We start from the raw sequence: 20,568 nt of genomic DNA on the forward strand, positions 1-20,568 counted from the left end.
AAAGTACACTAGGTATGTCTTTTTCCGTATTCCGCCTATGTAAAATTTCATGGGATCGCGGTTAAGTGGTTTTGACGTGAAAAATGGACAAGCAAACACACTATATACACATATTTTTAATAAGTCTCTGCGTCTAGGTCTTTGGTAACTCTATAGGTACTAAGTGAAAGTATACCTACGGCAAGTATTTTCTCTGATAACTAAATATAATTATAGGAAAAATAGTCCCACCGCGAAATTAACTCAGCAGAACCTATGCTTATAGGCCGAAACCTAGGTTAAGCAGGTGCGCGCACGCATACGCATATGATAAGTATTTTCTGACTGCAAAGGAATAGATATTAATGGCAGTAATTTAACGCAGCATAAATGTTGAATATAAATATAAGGAGCTATTTTAGTTAACGTCATTAGTTTCCGTTGCTGTGCATAGGTTTTAACTGAGGAATAGCTTTAGGGTCAAGATCAAATTTGAGAAATATTTCCTTCTAATCCTACTTATGCATAAAGCAGATGGTAAGTTATCTGAATGTGCTGATTTCCTCACAATGTTTTCTACTATCGGGAATACGCTACGATGACCATATAATTAATTAAAAAAAATGATGGTTGCATACACGTCAATGGTATTTGATATCCTAATAAAATGAAAGTTAAAAGAGTTGACTCGACGGGAAACACAGGCCACAAAAAGAAAATGGCGTAATTCAATACCTAACTGTTCCATTTTCAACTTTTGGAAACTAACGGCGACCACAATTTTAAGTTTCGCCAAATACGGGCACTGGCTGGTAGTAACGAGGTAGAAAAAACAAAAGAAAAACCTCATCCACTCAGTCGTTAATTCTTTGGGGGTATTTTTGATCCCACTTTTGTTCTAAGACCCGTATTGTATTGGTCGGCATTTGACGGCACTTGTACTGTAACTAAGCCACTTACGGCTTACGCGGGTGATTTAGTGATGTGATCAATCTTCGATAATTATATCGATAGCTGGTATATTTTTGTTTGACCTGGATAATAGGTTTTTTATTTTAAGTCAATCTCGTCTTATTGTTTGCCGTTCAGCCTACTTAAAAATGTACTGAAATATTCAGGTATATGGAAGAAAATTACCATCAAAATCACCAGACAACTCTTTAACATTGAATGAAGTTATTGTTTTATTTTCTGATAATTTACTTATTTTTTAAAAAAGGTTTTCAATGCATAACGCAGAGCTAAAACTAAAACACAACAGTTATCGCTAAATCACTGGCCACCGGTTCTAGAGAAGCCGTGGACCAAAGATTAACCTCCTCTGCGTCTTGGAGATGAAAAGTCATGAAATGACTCCCATTTAAGTCCTTGCTTGGATAATATAGATCCAGGAAACCTGCACATCCAGTACGTTCAGGTTTCACAATGTTTCCGTCGCTGTTTTAGCATCGGTTGTCAATCTAACTATCCTTACTTAACAAAAAAAAAATACATCGACATCGATAAACAGCCCTTGAGTGTCGTGTCCCTACGACAGCTTGACCAGAACTTTGCCAAATGAAGCGGGCGAGTGTGAGTCCGCGGCGGAATCCGCACAGAGCAGCTTCGTGTACAGAGCCTAATACTTTATTTATAACAAGTTTATTTCACGAGTGAATTCATAAAATAAAAAAAGCTAGGCAGAATATAATTTTTCATTAACATCCATGTAACTCGCTTGTTTTCTAACGGGTTAGACAAAGCCAATATTCTTGAAGAGACTCCAAAAACCCTGGTCAGCGGGTTAAATTAGGATTCAGATAATGACAATAGCAACTTATCAGTATCTGAATCATTACATCGTTTAAAATAATAATCCGAAACCCGCCTTTTCCTTGATACATACATGCATACATATAATCACGTCTATATCCCTTGCGGGGTAGACAGAGCCAACAGTTCTGAATAAACTGTTATGCCACGTTCAGCTGTTTGGCTTAACGATAGAATTGAAATTCAAATAGTGACAGGTTGCTAGCCTATCGCCTAAAAGAAGAATCCCAAGTTTATAAGCCTATCCCTTAGTCGCCTTTTATGACATCCATGGGAACGAGATGGAATGATCCTATTCTTTTTTTATTGGTGCCGGGAACCACACGGCACCTCTCCCTTGATTAACTTTAAAATCTTCAAGGGTATAAAGAAGCCGCTGGCATACAGTTTCATAGTTTCTTTTCATTGCCATTGCAAGACAGATATCTATATACAAGACGTTTAAGCGGCCTTTCAGCGTTTTCAGTATCACATTAGTTTTGTGTTATTTACGATATAGTTATTTATCGTTGAGTTAACATCCCATTACACGACTCTCGTGTTCAATTTTTGACTAGCTCAATCAGAATCTATGCGATTATTCGTTGTATTTCTTTTTTTTTTTAATTATTATCTACTGTACTTACTATAAACAAACATACGTGGTCTCCGTACCGTGCTCCTCTATTCCCAAGTTGAGTGCATACAAAGAGCAAAACCTCTACTAAGGGCTCGTTAAGTGCGAAATAAGTAAAGCTTTGTCAGCTTGTTCTAATCCGGCGCGCCCGGGCCACGCCGCTTTCTCCCACGGACCTTAAAAATTCACCAACCAAAAGGTTTTGCTACCCACACTATAAAGTACCTACCTTTTGTCGGACATTGCTTTTGTAGGATAGGATTTTTTTTGTCTTACACGATACGATTGGATGGATGGATGGTAATTATATCGGTGAATGCAGAATATGTAAACTTAAATAACCGGTAGAATAAAGAATACTTAGGACCACTCCATCTCTTTCCCATGGATGTCCTAAAAGGCGACTAAGGGATAGGCTTATAAACTTTGGATTCTTCTTTGGTTAGACGATAGGCTAGCAACCAGTCACTATTAGAATCTCAATTCTATCATAAAAACAAACAGCTAAAAGTCTCAGTCTTTTCAAGATTGTTGGCTCTGTCTACCCCGCAAGGGATATAGACGTAATTATTATATGTATGTATGTACGAAACGATTCTACCATGTGATGACCTAGACAAGATTTGTTTGCTCCAGATCAGATGGTCTACAAGGATAAATGTCTTACTGTCGTCCTGTTTTGGCATATACTTAGTTGTATTTTACTGTTTAGAGCATCGGCCTTCAAGCGGTTTGAATGTACGGTCAACGGCAAAGAATAAATGCATGACCCCTTATTTGACAACTAGCTGTGCCCGTGACTTCGTCCGCGTGGAATGTTGGGCATCATTGAAACCCTCAAGGAAGAATAATTGTCCCCGATTTTTTTCACATTCTCCATTATTTCTTCGCTTCTAATAGTTGCAGCGTGATGTTATATAGCCTTCCCCGATAAATGGTCTATTCAACACAAAAATAATTTTTCAAATTCGAACCAGTGGGTCCTGAAATTAGCGCGTTCAAACAAACAAACAAACTCTTCAGCTCTATAATATTAGTATAGATAAATCAAATCGAAAGGAGGCGCAATTTTCTCTGCAGTTGACTGTACTTTTGATAAATAAAATCTGCCATTCCAGGAAAGAGAACTAACAGCGAAATGCAAAAATTGCTGACCGTTTTATGACCAATTCACACACTTTAATATTAGACCTTATTCACACACTTTAATATTTTAATAACTGACTGACTGATCATATTTTTAGTACCGGCGCCGTCTGCAGTCATCATTTTATAACTTGTCGTAAATGGCGGGAAAACGGCGACATATTGATTTTTTTTAGATACATTAGTTATGGATACTTCTGGGTTACTTCTAATGTTGGTAAAACGATTTCTTTTTATTTATATACAATTTTGAAAATTATAAATGTAAAGCCGTGTGTATTATTACTTAATGATCATATTTTTTTAAAGTATTTAACATAGTAATAATACCATTCATTATGATATAGCTGTATATGTATGTGTATATAATTTATATCTTTGCATAAATAAAATCGAAGTACAATGTATCTAATAATCATTGGGAATTTAAAACGAGAGTACTTTGTATGAAAACTTGAGCATATGGGAAAGCTTAAAATAATCCCTTTAAATAATCTCCTTTAGTCGTAACAACTGCCATTTAACTTTGGTATCCTTTTAAAAATAGACTACGAGATAAGAAGACACTTTCTTGTTGGAAAAAGACAATGCGTTAAAATATCTGGAGATACGTAAACTGCATTCGAAAACTTTGGCTCTTGGCACATATAGTTTATGAGGTATTATTTTATAGATGCACCCATAAGCACCCTCGACCGTTGCTACGGAGGCTGCATCTGACAGTTGAGTATTGACGGCGGCGTTCGCGCCATTATGCAGCGCCGCCATTTTTATTTTATTTGTACGGAAATGTCTGAATTACCTTTTTATTTGGAGGTTTTAAAAATTAAGTAGCGAAAGTTATATTATTTGAATTCCAATACTATTTAAGCCTCCAGAGACGTAATTTGAAAGTTTTAATCTAGGTATATTTTTAAAAGTTTTTACAAGCATCTTTTTTAATATTTTCTTGGATTGTATTTGACCATGTTGCCAAAAAGATAACACTGATGATTAATAAATGACTGTGCTGAATAGTGGATAGTATTAGATTTGGAGGTGGTAATAAATGCATTTTTATGACGGTCACACGACGATATTAAAATTGTTATTTTTACGTCCCACCGAGATTATATTATTATACGCCATATTGAAATCTATACTTATATTTTGGTCTAATAATCCGATGTCTTGTTAAATTTCTTTATGATTAGAACAATTCGGAGGTAGGTACATTTGTAAACCTTGTCTCTTTTAAATGGTCTTATTTATATGCTTCTGTCTGTACACAAAAATATGCATGTTTTGTTTTTATTACTGTGATGTTCAGTTTTTTATGTATTTGTGCCTGTAATTCTTCTAAGTATGCTTGATGCGCTTTAACGGCTTGCAAGAATGAATATTTCAAATTACCCATTAGCATAGGCATTCCACGGGGATCCGGAGTTGATGAAATAGCAATTTTATTTTTGTATTTTTTCAAGCTGTGTAGAAACCAAAAAATAACAACAAATTTCGTCATAACTCCAATATCATTTGCAAATGGAAGCGAAATCTAAGTTGTATAAAAACTAGGTTCATATTTAAAACATTTTTGAATTTGGGTTACCTACTTATTATTAACACATTCTTTTTTTCATATAATGTTATTTTTTTTTATCATCCTAATTACATTTTGACAGTATTTAGAAATGGAAATGGTTTTAATTCTTGTATCTTTTTTTTTAATTTGTTTTAGGAACTGACACACGGTTTTCGAGCAATTATCCCATCACGTGTCCCAATTCTTCGTGTACTTTTTTTTATTAGCCGTAGGGTTTAATTCTAAAGGGACACGTATAAACGTGTGTCAAGGCCCTTCCTTCCTCGACAAATTCCTGTAATATTAATACTTTTAAAATATTTCTTTCAGATTCCGCGCCTGCCTGAAGCTCGCAGACACGTCAGTTTCCAACATGGTCGGAAAGTTATTCTTCAACGTAGTCCAAACTAAATGCTTCGTGCTGAAACCAGTTAAAGTGTGCACGAAAAGATCGTGGTGGGGGAAATGTCTAAGGAGGGGGTTCACCAAGCAAGCATTCTTGAGGGACAATCTTCCATATTGAAGTTTATGTTGTTAGGTTGGCAGTTTTTACGCGCGCTTTTTTATCGAACTACCAAATATGCTACGTTATTAAAATAATAGATTGATGGATTACTTTTGGGAACAGATCAAGTGACCTGAAGAAACCTCCGGTGACGTGTTTGGTGGTCACAAGGCATGTCTAAACTTCTCTCTTCTATCTTTTTCGTTTACCTTGTTGTTAGAGAGAGTAGGAAGACATATGCCAAAGTTTCATGAATAAACTATTATTATCAAACGTGAAAAGCAGCTAGCAGCCTATTATGCTCAACATACTTAATTATTTTTCAATTTTCTTTTATTAATTCTTATTTATTTTAACTCTACTTATAATAAATCTCGAATCTTGTGATATAGCTGTGCTAAAGTATACTGCTCACAACTTTCTGGGAATCTTCTAAAAATCCCAACTTCAACCCAATTTCTGTAACGGGTTTAAACGGTTGTAAGTGTTCTCGTCTGATCTTAACCACTGTTCGTTAATTAATAGTAACACGTTTTCCAACATTATAATATGTCGTAGTCGGTGTTAAGTAGTGGATATTTAAAATTATTTTCAAAAAAAGTTGATATTGAAAATAATATCAAGAACAAATAACATTTGCACAAAATCTATAAATAATATTATATTATTCATCGGTAAGAAAGAAGCTATCAACTTAAAGGTACTGAAGTATTAAGTCGGTATTTTCTACTCCAATTAACTATCTTGGACATGAAATTGTGTGGTCCCACACCGGGGTAGATTTGTACAGCCAGCTATGGACGCCATCTTAATTTCTTTTTCGCGCTCAAAATCAATGAAAAAAATCAGTTGTGGGTTAAAAAATATACCTCTAATTGATATTGTTAAACAATATAATATCAACATATTGTTAAACAATATAAGCAGGAGGTAGTCTCTGCCTACCCCTCCGGGAAAGAGGCGTGATTTTATGTATGTATGTATGTATGTATAAGCAGGAGCAAATATTACTAGTAAAAAGTATGTAAGTATGTTCTTCTTTCCATATATTTTCTACCCCTACTCTTGACGTCTACAATAATAATCAATACCTATGAAAATAATCTCAAACATAATATAAGCACTTTGTTTCTTTTAAACTTGCCATAACATTTAAGTTAGGAAATCAAATTTCTAAAGTATCAATAAATTTAAGTATCTTTTTCAACAATGCTGTCGCGTGTAGGTAAGGCATTTTCAATATCAGCCCTAAAATCAAATAAAAAAGGAAAGAGTTTCGTTTTTAATCTTCACCTTTATATTTTTTTTTTTCATAAATAATACCCATAAAAATGGGAATAAGAACGGAATCTTTCCTCCAATTTCAATGCCTTCGCCGTAATTTTTATTTGGCATTTGCCTGGATTATATCAAATTCTTTAAATTTAACAACAAAATTCATGTAAAGCCAAGTGTAATGTATTTTTTTATTTATTTATGTATAATTAGAGATTAAGTAGAATAAGAAAAAGAAGCAATAATAATAGATAATTTATGTCTATAATGCATTTTGACAAATCAGTTACCTATAATTTATTTCGTTACTGCTTAAATTGCAAATATTTTTATAAGATACTTACTAAATTAAATAATTCTACTAAATTATGAGTGTACTTAGAATACATATTATTAATATAATTTTAATTAAGTAATATAATATATGTAACGTGTTCAGACTTATATTTGTGTCACTCCCAATTAAAATTTACTACTTACATAATTGAAATTGAAAACTTTTATAAATAATTATGAATGAAAGATGTTTAACTAATGATGAATATCTATCTACATGTAATGTAAGTCTGAACACTTTTATTTATAAACATATCTTCATTGTAATAATTATCTAGATTTAACTATAAATATTACTGGAGGCTGCGTATGGTGGGGTAAAATGAACTGACAACAAAAAAAATCACAGTAGATATATCTACTAAAATATATTATCAGACCGCATACCTAATTAATACTATTTCGGTATCACTGAAAGCGTACACTCAGAAATATTTACTCCTATACACAACATTAAAAAAAAATCGCTCTATTTTCCTCACATTTGAATAACGAATGGCCGTTGCCAAACTGTCGAAAATGCAAACAAAACAGCGGCGCCCGCCAAATGCAGTCCACAGATAATAAATCGAAGTTCCTCTTTGACAATATTCGTCTAGAATGTGATTGTGTAGCATTAGATGTTGTGCTAATATAAGTCGTATTTTATTTAAAAAAATAATATATATTTCACTGGATTTTTAGTAAGACCTATCTCAGTGTTATGTCACTGTTTAAATGTATATAAATCAACATCGTGTAAACTTTTGTAAGTAAGCAATAACTAGATACAGTTATCAACCCTTTTTGGATATCTCCCATCTTAAATTACTTAATCTGGCGTAGAAAAGCTGCTTAGTATTGCAATTTTGCGTTTAATTATGACGTGAAACGGGGCAGCAATAGTTTATCGCGCGATAAAAACATCGTGGCATGCCATGCCAACTCCGCTGGTAAAGGTGTGAACAGACCGTAATCTTAAGTCATAGCATAGCTCTTGCACTGAGATGGATGGACAGGTAGGTACCTATTTAGAAAGAATCCAAAAGGTTTTTCTCTTTCTAAACAACTAATTAATTTTCTTAGATTTTAACATAGTTGTAAGTCAATCTCGTAATTGTTGTAGGTAGAGATAGATTAATCTTGTAAATATTTTATATTGAGTTTTTATTTTTTTGTTTTACTACTTAAATAGAATTTGGTGATTAATAAACATCATGTAAATAAAAAATATATTGTCGTTTCATTTTTTATTACTCTTTAAAATTGGAATGTGAAAGAGAAATTTTGGAGGAGGCCTTTTTTTAAGAGGCTAAATATACTATATATACTTGGGAATATTTTTGTAGGCGATAGGCGAGCAACCTGTCACTATTAGAATTTCAATTCGATCATTAGGCCAATACAGCTGGATATCGCCTTTATCATTCACCACGGTTGACTCAATGTAGGCTAATTAGCGAAGTCGCTTTTGAGTCATATACAGGGAGATTGCTAGTTAACTTAACCTCTGATCTGCCGAACCCGCGATCCTATTTAAAAATGGCAGAATATTGAAGTGGACAAAATTTGTAGTTGGAAGGATAACACGCTAAGAAGCCCTTTCTTTGGATTGGCATTTACCTGGGATAGGGATCATAGACGTGATTATATGTATGTAAGTTAATTTAAGTAAATTTATATTGGGCGCCGCCTATTTGTCATGCCTGTAGAAATAAGGTTGGTAAGTTATAAGCTCCAGTCCTAATTTTAAGACCAATGTACCTACTCTTAGTGGGCAAATAAATTTATATGAACCACGTTGCCAAAATTCAGTGCAGGCTACTTTTAACCTCTGAGCTGCCGAAACCACGATCCAATTTACACCCGCATCTGCCGCGGGAAGTCAATTTTTGGAGCGAGAAAGGAGTATTTCCAAAGTTATGCACTAATACGAGTATTCAAAATAAAATAAAAAGCTTGGCCGGTAGGTCGAGCGTAGATCAGAGCTTTATCAGTTGAAGCAACTGCACTGATTGGCGCTTAGGCAACTGAGAAGTTAAGGGCCACCGGGTAAGACTCGGAAGTCTTGGCGGGATGACATTTATTTTTAACAGATAGTGAAAAGTCAATGACAGGAATTTACGGATGATGAAAGGGCCCTTCCCTTTCAACAAAGGGACCCGATACCAGGTTAAATAAAATAAAACCAAATATTACATAAATACATTTAATCATACATTGAAACTGTCACTTATCACAAAATCACTCTGTTTCACTTCCAAACTTTTTAACTCATCCTTCTTCGTTTTATCTTGATTATCTGTGGCCGTAATGTCGCTTTCCTTCACATGTTTCCCGTGTTTGGCCGCGAGGTGGCGTTTCAGCCCGCGCCGCCGGGTGTAAGTGGCGCTGCAGTGCTCGCAAGCGAACGACTGCGAGCGCTCGTGCGCAGACGCCACATGCTCTTCCAAACTTATCTTGTAGCCGAACTTTTTGTTGCAAATGTTACACTGCAATAATAAAGAGGGAAGAAGTTGTAATATGAAACAAGTATTATGTATTTACTTATAACGTTCGTTTACGTACTGATATGGGTAAAATCCACACACACACTCGACATGACACGGCAAGCCTCTACAAAGCGATGGGACGCTAATTGCAAATACAACATAAACAAAAAACAACACATACAAAATGATGGCGATGTGCTAGCAACCTGTCACTATTTTAATATCAATTCTACCATTAAGCCAAATAGCTGAACGTGGCGATTCAGTCTTTTCAAGACTGTTGGCTCTGTCTACCCCGCAAGGGATATAGACGTGACCATATGTATGTACAAAAAACATATATATATATATATACATATATATTTGATATTACATAATGGATATAATATCATTTAATAATATATATAGATAGTAGATATACTAGAGAGTATATCTACTCATCGTTCATTCAATTAGACGGCTTCTGTGGCGCAGCGGTAGTACGCTTGTCTTTAACACCAGAGGTCCCGATTCGTATCCCGGCCAGCGCATGATGAGAAAGGAACTTTTTCTGATTGGCCTGGGTCTTAACCCACCTGATACCGCTTGAGTCCGCCGTGCCTCCGGAGGTGCGCCTGCAAGTTGGAGCTGGATATGCACCGCTGGGGGCAGATGTCGCAGCTGTAAGGGCGTTCTCCTGTATGCTTCCTGGAAATTAAGGAGAAGTTAGGTTTTACATATATATGTATGTATAAGTAGAAGTTAGGTTTTACATTATATCCTACTACTATTATAAAGGCGAAAGTTTGTATGGATGTTTGTTACTCTTTCACGCAAAAGCTACTGAACCGATTACCATGAAATTTGGTATGTAGGTAGCTGAAGACCCAGAATAACACATAGGCTACTTTTTATCCCAGAGTTCCCGCGGGATTGATAGGGTTTCCATGCGGACGAAGTCGCGGGCGGCCTCTAGTGTATGTATAAGTAGGAGTTAGGTTTTACATATATATGTATGTATAAGTAGGAGAAGTTAGGTTTACATACATACATATAGTATACATACATACATACATACAGTATACATACATATATATGTAAAATCTAACTTCTCCTACTTATACATACATACATACATACATACATAAAATCACGCCTCTTTCCCGGAGGGGTAGGCAGAGACTACCTCTTTCCACTTGCCACGATCTCTGCATACTTCTTTCGCTTCGTCCACATTCATAACTCTCTTCATACAAGCTCGGCGGTTTCGGGTACTTTTGACCTGACCCTTTACCAGGACGTCCTTAATTTGATCAAGATACGTTCGTCTAGGTCTTCCCACTCCGACCTTTCCCTCCACACTCTCCTTGTATATCTGCTTAGTCAACCTGCTTTCATTCATCCTCTCCACATGACCGAACCATCTTAACATACCCTTTTCTATTCCTGTAACTACATCTTCTTTCACATCACAACATTCCCTTATCACGCTGTTCCTTATCCTGTCACTCAATTTCACACCCATCATACTCCTTAACGCTCTCATTTCCACTGCATTTATTCTGCTTTCATGCTTCTTTTGCCATACCCAACTTTCACTCCCATACATTAATGTCGGGACCAACACGCCCCTGTGCACAGCCAGTCGAGCCTTTTTGGATAGTTTCTGACTGCTCATAAAGGCATGCAAAGCTCCATTCACCATGTTCCCCGCGTTCACTCTCCTTTCAATATCACTATCATACTTGCCATCTGATGTAAACTTTGATCCTAGATATACAAACTCTTTCACTTGCTCCACTTTTTCTCCTCCAATCAAAATATTACATGCTGTCATTTCTTTCTCCATTTCAAAAACCAGTGTTTTAGTTTTACTTACGTTCACTTTCATTCCTTTCTCTTTTAAAGCTTCATGCATACAGTTTACCATCTCCTGTAACTCCTCCGCTGATGACGCCAGTATAACCTGATCGTCGGCATAGAGCAGACATTTGACGAGTAACTCATTCATCCTTAATCCACTTTCAGACTCTTTCAAATCTGTCAAGCAGCTATCCATAAATAGGTTGAACAGCCACGGTGACGCAACACATCCTTGCCTAACGCCTTTCTCAATCTTAAACCACTCAGTGTGCGCTCCGTTTATCCTGACACAAGCACTCGAATCCTCATATAAGGATTTCAGTGCTCGTATTAAGAGACTGCTCACCCCATGCATAGAAAGTGCTGACCACAATTCATTCCTCTCAACTCTGTCATAGGCCTTTTCCAGATCTACGAATGTGCAATAGACTTTTTGACTCTTGGCCAAAAACTTTTCGGCTATGCACCGCAAGGAAAAGACCTGATCAGTACATCCCATTCCCTTTCGAAATCCCGCTTGAGCATCCCATATTTTGTCATCAGTTTCATTCCTGACTCTATTAATCAATACCTTAGCATACAATTTGCCGACGACGCTAAGCAGGCTTATACCACGATAATTTTTGCAGTCCAGCTGTGACCCTTTTCCTTTGTAAAGTGGCACGATAACAGCCTTACACCAATCTTTTGGTACTCGGCCGCTTCTCCAACACAAATTGAAAAGGCAGTACAACTGACTAGCTACTACGCCTTTTCCTGCTTTAAGCATCTCGACCGACACTCTATCACACCCAGCAGCCTTTCCCGCTTTCATACTCTTAAGTGCTTCCACAATTTCGAACATTTCAATTTCGCCTTCCATCTCATTCTCTTTTTCTTCGCTATAGCAGAAATCTTTCTTATTTCCTTCCTTTTTTTCAAATAAACTTTCAAAATAGTCCTTCCATATCTTTAGTACACATTCTTCTCCTTTCACAACGCTACCATCCTGGCATCTGATCCTAGTCAGCTCTCTGGTTATAGTATTTCCTCGGGCTGACCTTACGGATTTCCAGAATACTTTCAGATTTGACTGAAAGTCTTCTGATAGCCTTTTATCAAAATCCTCTTTATACTCTTCTTTCTTTCTAATCACAGCTTTCTTAACCAAATCTTTCATTTTCTTATATTCCTTACGTGCTTCATTCACATCTTCATCTATAACCTCTTGCATTCTTAAGTTAGCTTTTGCTGCTAACAAATCCAGCCATACATATATATGTAAAACCTAACTTCTCCTACTTATACATACATATATATATGTAAAACCTAACTCCTACTTATACATACATTAGAGGCCGCCCGCGACTTCGTCCGCATGGAAACCCTATCAATCCCGCGGGAACTCTGGGATAAAAAGTAGCCTATGTGTTATTCTGGGTCTTCAGCTACCTATATACCAAATTTCATGGTAATCGGTTCAGTAGTTTTTGCGTGAAAGAGTAACAAACATCCATACAAACTTTCGCCTTTATAATAGTAGTAGGATACTGTACCGTGTGGTTCCCGGCACCATTATAAAAAAAAAAGAAAAAAAAAATTTTAAATCACATTAACCACATTCATTTATGATTTGACAGAATTGAAATTATAATAAAATCTTGTCAATGTAAAAATTATAATAAAGTAACAGTTCATCAGATCAGACAAGAGCATCGGTTAGTATTCAAACTAATGTAGGTACATTACTTTGAAAATACTTATTGGTACATGGCCGAGGTGGGATTTGAACCTGTGCCTTTTTGCGCCACACGCATTTTATATCGAGCATCTTACCCATTCCACCACCGACACTCTAATAAAGATAATTTGTATTTTTTTGTATCCTCACCTTGTGGGTTAGGCTCACAAATGAACGGAAAAATTGGAAGGATCTGGATCTTCAGGCCTTTGTGTCTAAAAGATACGCTGATGGAGACCCATGTGCTTTTTTATAACTGTTGCATATGTGTTATTCTTAACCTACATACATACATACATATGATCACGTCTTTACCCCTTACGGGGTAGACAGAACCAATAGTCTTGAAAAGACTGATAGGCCACGTTCAGCTGTTTGGCTTAATGATAGAATTGAGATTCAAATTGTGACTGGTTGCTAGCCCATTGCCTAAAAGAAGAATCCCAAGTTTATAAGCTTATCCCTTAGTCGCCTTTTACGACATCCATGGGAACGAGATGGAGTGGTCCTATTCTTTTTTTATTGGTGCCGGGAACCACACGGCACTGTGTAATTGTTAATCTGTAAGTCAGCAATAAAGGCTTTTGAAATTTACATTGTAATCCCACCTTATATGAACGATGAGTGACAACTCTTATTTATATTTACGTACCTGATATAGCAAAATTTCAAGAAAAATGGCTCAGTAGATAATATGTGTGAAGATACAACAAATGTGTCCCCACCTTATATGAACGGTGAGTGACGACCGCTGCGTTGTCCTGAAGCCGCAGTGCGGACACACATGCTGCTTCGTGCCCGTGTGCGTTAGTTTGTGCTTGTGCAAGTAGTCATGCCTCGTGAACACTCTGCCGCATGTCTGTGGAATGATAACTTAGGTTTATTGATTTCATCAGTACCAATGACTCTTTTCTTAAATCTTCTTTCGTTTTAGTGCTTGCAGTGGAAATGAGCATTAAGGAGTATGATGGGTGTGAAATTGAGTGACTAGATAAGGAACAGCGTGATAAGGGAATGTTGTGATGTGAAAGAAAATGTAGTTACAGGAATAGAAAAGGGTATGTTGAGATGGTTCGGTCATGTGGAGAGGATGAATGAAAGCAGGTTGGCTAAGCAGATATACAAGGAGAGTGTGGAGGGAAAGGTCGGAGTGGGTAGACCTAGATGAACATATCTTGATCAAATTAAGGACGTCCTGATAAAAGGTAAGGTCAAAAATACCCGAAACCACTGAGCTTGCATGAAGAGTGTTATGAATGTGGATGAAGCAAAGGAAGTATGCAGAGATCGTGGCAAGTGGAAAGAGGTAGTCTCTGCCTACCCCTCCGGGAAAGAGGTGTAATTTTATGTATGTATGTTTTAGTGCTTACGATGATCTTAAGATAAAGGACACCGTTGTAAGGAAACCTGCACATCAGGCAACTGAATGTGTAACCATGATCCAATACGAGTTAGGTTTCCTGCAAAAAGGTTTGCGTGGTCATAACAGTGGTTTTAATATATCTACAGCTTTCTGCCTGGTTCCTATCTCCTCCAGAACACTGTTTATCTTTAAAGCATCCTGGATTTTATTACAATATTCAAGGGTAAGAAAATATACTCACTTCACATACAAATTTCTTAGCACACTGTTCAGCCACATGGGCTCTCAAACATTCCTTAGTTTTGAACAACTGTGAGCATTTACTACACCGAAATAAATGTTCAGGCAAGTTCACAAAAGAACTTTCCCTGTGATCTCTCAAATGGACGTCGTAAATACTTCTTGAAGGCAGGAAGCGTTCACACAAATAACACTTATATCCATCTTTTAAACCTTTACAAAAAGTCACTTCATGGGCACGCCTCGTTTTACCAGATTTGAACCTCTTCTCACATCCAAAACACTTATAAAATCCATTCACTTCAATCCCGTGGCATTTTTCGTTATGTTTAGAAAACTCATCTTTTGTTCGCAAATCGAATCTACATTTTTTACAGTATGTGGGTGATTTTTTTTGTCGATAATTTGCTTTTTTAATTTTTGGTCTCTCGCTAGAAGAATTCTGGCACATGCTGTCTACATCTGAATTCTTTTCTGAATTGAAACAGTCCAAAAAGTTCTCAACATCATCAATCAAGTCCGTTTTAGTAAATTCCAAATTGGAAAATTCTACTTTTTCTATTTTTACAACCGAATCCAAATTGTCATTCTTTTGTTTTATTATTTGGTGTAACTTCCGATCTTTTTCTTTGCATTCTGTTTTGAAATCATAAAATTTTTCAATTTTATCACAACAACTTAGGCATGCTCGGTTTGGAAAAAATAACTGGGTCAGATCTACGTCGAGGCAATCTTGTATCTTATCAAATAATGCATCTTTAGTAAGGCTCTGAGTATTAATTATTTTCCACATTAATTCCCTTTCCGCTTTTTTACACCAGCATAATCTGCACACGTCTTCTTGAAGAAAGTATTCATAGGAATATATATCGGTGTTGATAGCTATTGAATTGCTATCCATTTTATTCAAGTATATAAGATAGTTCAGTTAGTTTTGTTTGGTTTCTAATTTTTTAAATATGTAACTCAACTTAAAAAGGATATTTGTTATTTTGTTTTGTTTGGTTTGTTAGTCTAGTCTACACAATTTTTTTTCACGAAACGAAAGCTGTCAATGTCAGGTCAGATTCAAAAGTTTACAGTGTTTCCACCCACATCATTTTATAACAAAACGCGCTAATTTGCAATAAAGAAACCGCGGGTAGTATTATTATACTATTATACCTAGCCTTTACCCGCAGCTTCGCAAGCGTGAAAAAAAGCGTCGAATTTAGGGCCACCTACAAAAGAACACAGGTTTGTCGCAAATCCTACGGCAATGAACTATCATTAGTTTACCGAGATGAAAAGCACCCTTTGACCTTCTTCAGACTCTTATTTATATTTACGTACCTAATATACGCAAAATTTCAAGATTGGCTCAGTAGATAATGCGTGAAGATACAACAATAAAGCAAATACTTTCGCATTTGGCAAATTTCAGGGTCTTATTATTTGCTTGGTGCTTTAACTTACAAAGAACAGATTCATTTATATCTATGAATCTCAATTCCATCATTAAGACATTCTGTAAAACATGGCCTTCAAGCCTGTGTAGTAAGCTATGTTTAGCTAGAAGGTAAGGTAAAGTTATCCATTTAAGTAATGTTGGAAAAATATAACAGAATTATTTTTTTCCCGCAGCGGGTGCACCGCATGAATTTAACGACACCAACAAAAAGCGACGAAATTACCACCTTTATACATAGATACATACATAAAATCACGCCTCTTTCCCGGAGGGGTAGGCAGAGACTACCTCTTTCCACTTGCCACGATCTCTGCATATTTCCTTCGCTTCATCCACACTCATAACTGTCTTCAAGCAACCACCTTTATAAGAATAGATAATTGCAATTCCCATGGGAACTATAGTTTTTACCGGGATGATGTGTTTTTAAATTTCTGAAAAAATGCATAGAGTATCTAGGTTTTTCAGACTTTTAATTTATTTATATATTTTATTTTATTATATACCTACGTGATATTCCAAGATGATTTATTCAGTGGATAACCCATGAAACAAAACAACTACTTTCGCATTTTTCTATACTAATATTATAAAGCTGAAGAGTTTGTTTGTTTGTTTGAACGCGCTAATCTCAGGAACTACTGGTTCGAATTGAACAATTGTGTTGAATAGACCATTTATCGAGGAAGGCTTTAGGCTATATAACATCACGCTGCAACTATTAGGAGCGAAGAAATAATGGAAAATGTGAAAAAAACGGGGAAAATTATTCAGCCCTCAAGGCTTCACTGATGCCCAAAATAACTATTCCACGCAGACGAAGTCGGGGGCACAGCTACCTTACCTTATATAAGTGAAACGGTGGCACCACCCCATATTCCCGTGGGTATCGTAAGAGGTGATTAAGGGATTAAGCTGAAGGCGGGCAGCAGCACCCCCTACACCAATATGAAGACAGTATAAGAACCTTCACCAATATGAAGATAGTATAAAAAGAATCAAGACACTGACCCGCCTACCCAGTCGAAACGATACCCACCTCGCGTGGAGATAATGGGTAAATCCTCCTATTTCTGGGGAGGCCTTAGTACTGTAATGGAATTTTATAGGCTGTTAAGGTAATAAGTAAAACGAAATATATATTTTTAAAAACTTTTAATGTTGATAACCAACTTGTCTTATACAATAATAAAACATCATACTCTTCACTTATAAAACTAACACTATGCATAAAAGCCATAGTAGGAAATTGCAGACATTAAAAATGCAACGGTCACCCGTTTTAAGAAATATCTAGCCACAGATAATATAGAAAAATCAAAACACACTGGCTGGCATTGTTTGAGATTAGTCAAAAATAAAATATATTACATAAATTTTTTTTGTAAGTAGAAAATTTACTACCAAAAAAAAATTATGTAACTTTTGTACTAATTTTGGCTGTATGAGGCAGCATGCCATAAAGTCATTCCTTAAAAAAATTATAAGGTTTCAGGTTAACATAGATTTATAATTATTAGATATATGTGGTGCATATTATGCTAGCATATATTTCTAGTACTACTGAAAAATTTAATAATTTTTATTACATCTAGTACAATATTTACAAACTCCTGTTAAGTTCCAATAATTTCTGCAAAATGTAAAAAAATATTGATTCTAAATGCTTAAAATAATATACTTTTTAGACTTTAATTATGAAGTTGTAAGAAGTCTATGTGACATAGACTATGCAGAAGCTGAGCTATCTGCTAATGAAAGCACCATTAAAATTGGTACAGCCAATAATCAAATAGCTAATCAAAAACTTTTAGGGTATAAGTTCCATACACATTCATTAGGTCACACTAGGTTCATAGGTGCATATTATAAAAATTACAAAAAAGATGTTTTAACTTTATATATTGGCAACACTAATAAACCTAAATCACAATCATATAATATAATTCACATTAATCAAAACAATAATTGTCTAGTGTTAACTTTATTTTTTCCAGAAAAGGGTATTTTTCAATTTATTTACTTCAAATAATATGACCATGAAAGAATATTATAATTATCATATATATATATATATATATATATATATATTTGTTTTGGAAGTTTAATTCACTGTGATTATACTCAGCTGTGTGCTCCACATCACAGATCTCCTAATCAAAATAATTAATTTGTACTGTAAGTCTGCAAAAATATATTTATTCAGCATTGGGACACCTGCTATAATATGACCTTAGCACATGACTTATCTAGTAATGTTTTTTTGAAACTTACTTCTAGAACATATTTAACATCTTAATTAATAATAATATTTGATCCTTAAACATTTACTCGTCCGTTCTCTCTTGATCTCTGTCCTTCTTCTTTTTCTTTTTCTTCTCTTTACGAACGGAATCATCTGCGGCTTCAGTTGTCACATCTGTTTCCATAGTGGCATCACCGGCACCTTCTTCTTGGTCACGCTTCTTTTTTTTCTTCTTCTTCTCAGATTTAGCTTCTGTTGAATTATTTAAATCATCTGCATTTGCTGTACTGGCCGTTCTCTTCCGGCTGCCTTCCTCTGCGTCTCCATTCTCAGGCTCCTTCTTTACTTTGTAGTCTACGTAACTGTTTAACCACTCTGCTGGTGTATTCTCATTAGGTTTGCCATGTTTATCCAGTTTCCCTTGTTGTATCAACTGCTTTTTCTGTGAAGCCTTCGGCCCGAGACCCCATTTGCGAGGATATGTGTCCCTTTCCATGATAACGCGTTTTAATTTAGCTGCCACTCCGTGATCGCAAGACGCCATTGTGGATGTCGTCATTAAAGCAATAGCCAGAGCCACAGCTTCTCCTTTCGTGGTCACTATAACTATTTCCTGATCTACTTCAATGCCATCTTCGTACCTCAAAATTCCAGGCAACAAAACTTTCGCCCCGTAGCACACAGCATTGACAGCACTGTCTTTGATGAATATCCTCTTGTGTGCGATGAGCAAACCCTCTAATGGCTTTATAACTCTACGAATATAAGTTTCATCTTTATGATTTTCATATGCCCATTGTGCATCTAATATATCATGCATCGTGACCATGCCTTCTTTTTCTCCTTGAATACCAGAACGGACACGTCGTAGCTCTATCATCTGTCCGCCTACACCAAGCATAAGTCCCAGGTGGACACACATTGTACGAATGTAGGATCCTGCCTCACAACTCACCCAGAACACGCCAATATTCTTCTCCTGGTCAAAATCTAGTAATTTACTGTCATACACACTACGAACTCGGAGCTGTCTCTTAACAGCAGATATTAAAGGAGGTCGCTGGAACAAAGCTCCACGTAGCTTTTCTAAACCTTGCGTCACTTTCTGAATACTCTCCACAGCGGAATGCAAACTGAATACAGCAACATACTCTTTTCCAGCGTTCTGCTGTGACTTCACTAGCCTTGTAGCACGGTCAATACATACAATAAGACATCCAGTAACTTTTGGATCAAGGGTACCTGAATGTCCAGTTTTTTCCACTTTCAAAATCCTTTTTATCCATGACACAACTTCGTGGGAACTAGGGTTGCTCGGTTTGTCGACGTTTATGAACCCAGATTTGATATAATCGGTGATCGGACGCTTCAATGGAGAATGGCCGAACGGCAGAGGCGTGTAGTGGTTAGTGCGCACATTGAGTCGGTCAAAATTCTTCAGCAAAAGCGGCCAGTACGCCGTATCCAACTTACCCACGCTTTCCGAGGGCTCAATTTTAAAGTCTCCAAGCTTCTGAAACGCACCGAGAGTTACAGTTTCCTTGTTTTTCTTCTTTTTTTTCTCCGAGAACACCTCCGCACCCGGTTGCAGAACTTCAGTCATTTTCGCTATTTTTACACCACCGTTTGATATTTACGCACTATACCACAACTAGGCAGAGATATGGTGGCCTCGTTGTGTAAATTTTAAGCGCTGTGCTTAATTATTTCAATTGTAAATGGACATTACAATACTACAAACAAAGTCAACACGTGCGATGCGATATACGCACAATAAAAATAGAGGTTAGCTTGCTTGACTTTTCGCTCAGTCGCTGGTCAATGTTACCCACTCGCAAATATATTTTTCTTTCAAATTTATGTCAAAGTGTAACTACAAATTGGAATTTTCCTGGGAATATCATCACTGCACATAACATTAACTTGCTAGTTGCAACAGTTTCGCACAGTTCTTTCAAATAAATGTGACTTTTCGAAACTATTGGCTCTGTTTTATATATGTAACGT

At 36.2% G+C, this 20,568-nt stretch overlaps 3 protein-coding genes across 6 annotated transcripts in view; 1 reads left to right on the top strand and 2 right to left on the bottom strand.

The window, feature by feature from the left end:
* LOC106130105 (uncharacterized) overlaps positions 1-8,405 on the top strand; it is a 53,204-nt gene extending 44,799 nt beyond the window's left edge. For all 4 annotated transcript variants that reach the window (XM_060953260.1, XM_060953263.1, XM_060953262.1 and 1 more), the window contains 2 exons: positions 5,445-6,549; positions 6,621-8,405. In XM_060953260.1, coding sequence (XP_060809243.1) covers positions 5,445-5,637 — 193 coding nt within the window. In that variant the 3' untranslated portion in view covers positions 5,638-6,549; positions 6,621-8,405. The remainder of the gene's footprint in view (positions 1-5,444; positions 6,550-6,620) is intronic.
* Positions 8,406-9,422: 1,017 nt separating this feature from the next.
* LOC106130066 (gastrula zinc finger protein XlCGF46.1) lies at positions 9,423-15,879 on the bottom strand. The gene is made up of 4 exons (XM_013328825.2): positions 14,868-15,879; positions 13,989-14,122; positions 10,277-10,388; positions 9,423-9,701 (listed from the first exon to the last, which is right to left on the bottom strand). Exons 1-4 carry the CDS (start codon positions 15,765-15,767, stop codon positions 9,423-9,425), a joined length of 1,425 nt encoding a protein of 474 aa, XP_013184279.2. The 5' UTR covers positions 15,768-15,879.
* A 1,577-nt stretch (positions 15,880-17,456) lies between these two features.
* On the bottom strand, positions 17,457-20,368 carry LOC106130109 (H/ACA ribonucleoprotein complex subunit 4). Its single transcript, XM_013328875.2, has one exon. The coding sequence runs from the start codon at positions 20,162-20,164 to the stop codon at positions 18,644-18,646; it is 1,521 nt and encodes a 506-aa protein (XP_013184329.1). The 5' UTR covers positions 20,165-20,368; the 3' UTR covers positions 17,457-18,643.
* Between the last annotated feature and the right edge of the window lie 200 nt (positions 20,369-20,568).

The sequence above is a fragment of the Amyelois transitella genome, chromosome 31 (assembly GCF_032362555.1).
Source record: "Amyelois transitella isolate CPQ chromosome 31, ilAmyTran1.1, whole genome shotgun sequence".
NCBI classification, from domain to species: domain Eukaryota; kingdom Metazoa; phylum Arthropoda; class Insecta; order Lepidoptera; family Pyralidae; genus Amyelois; species Amyelois transitella.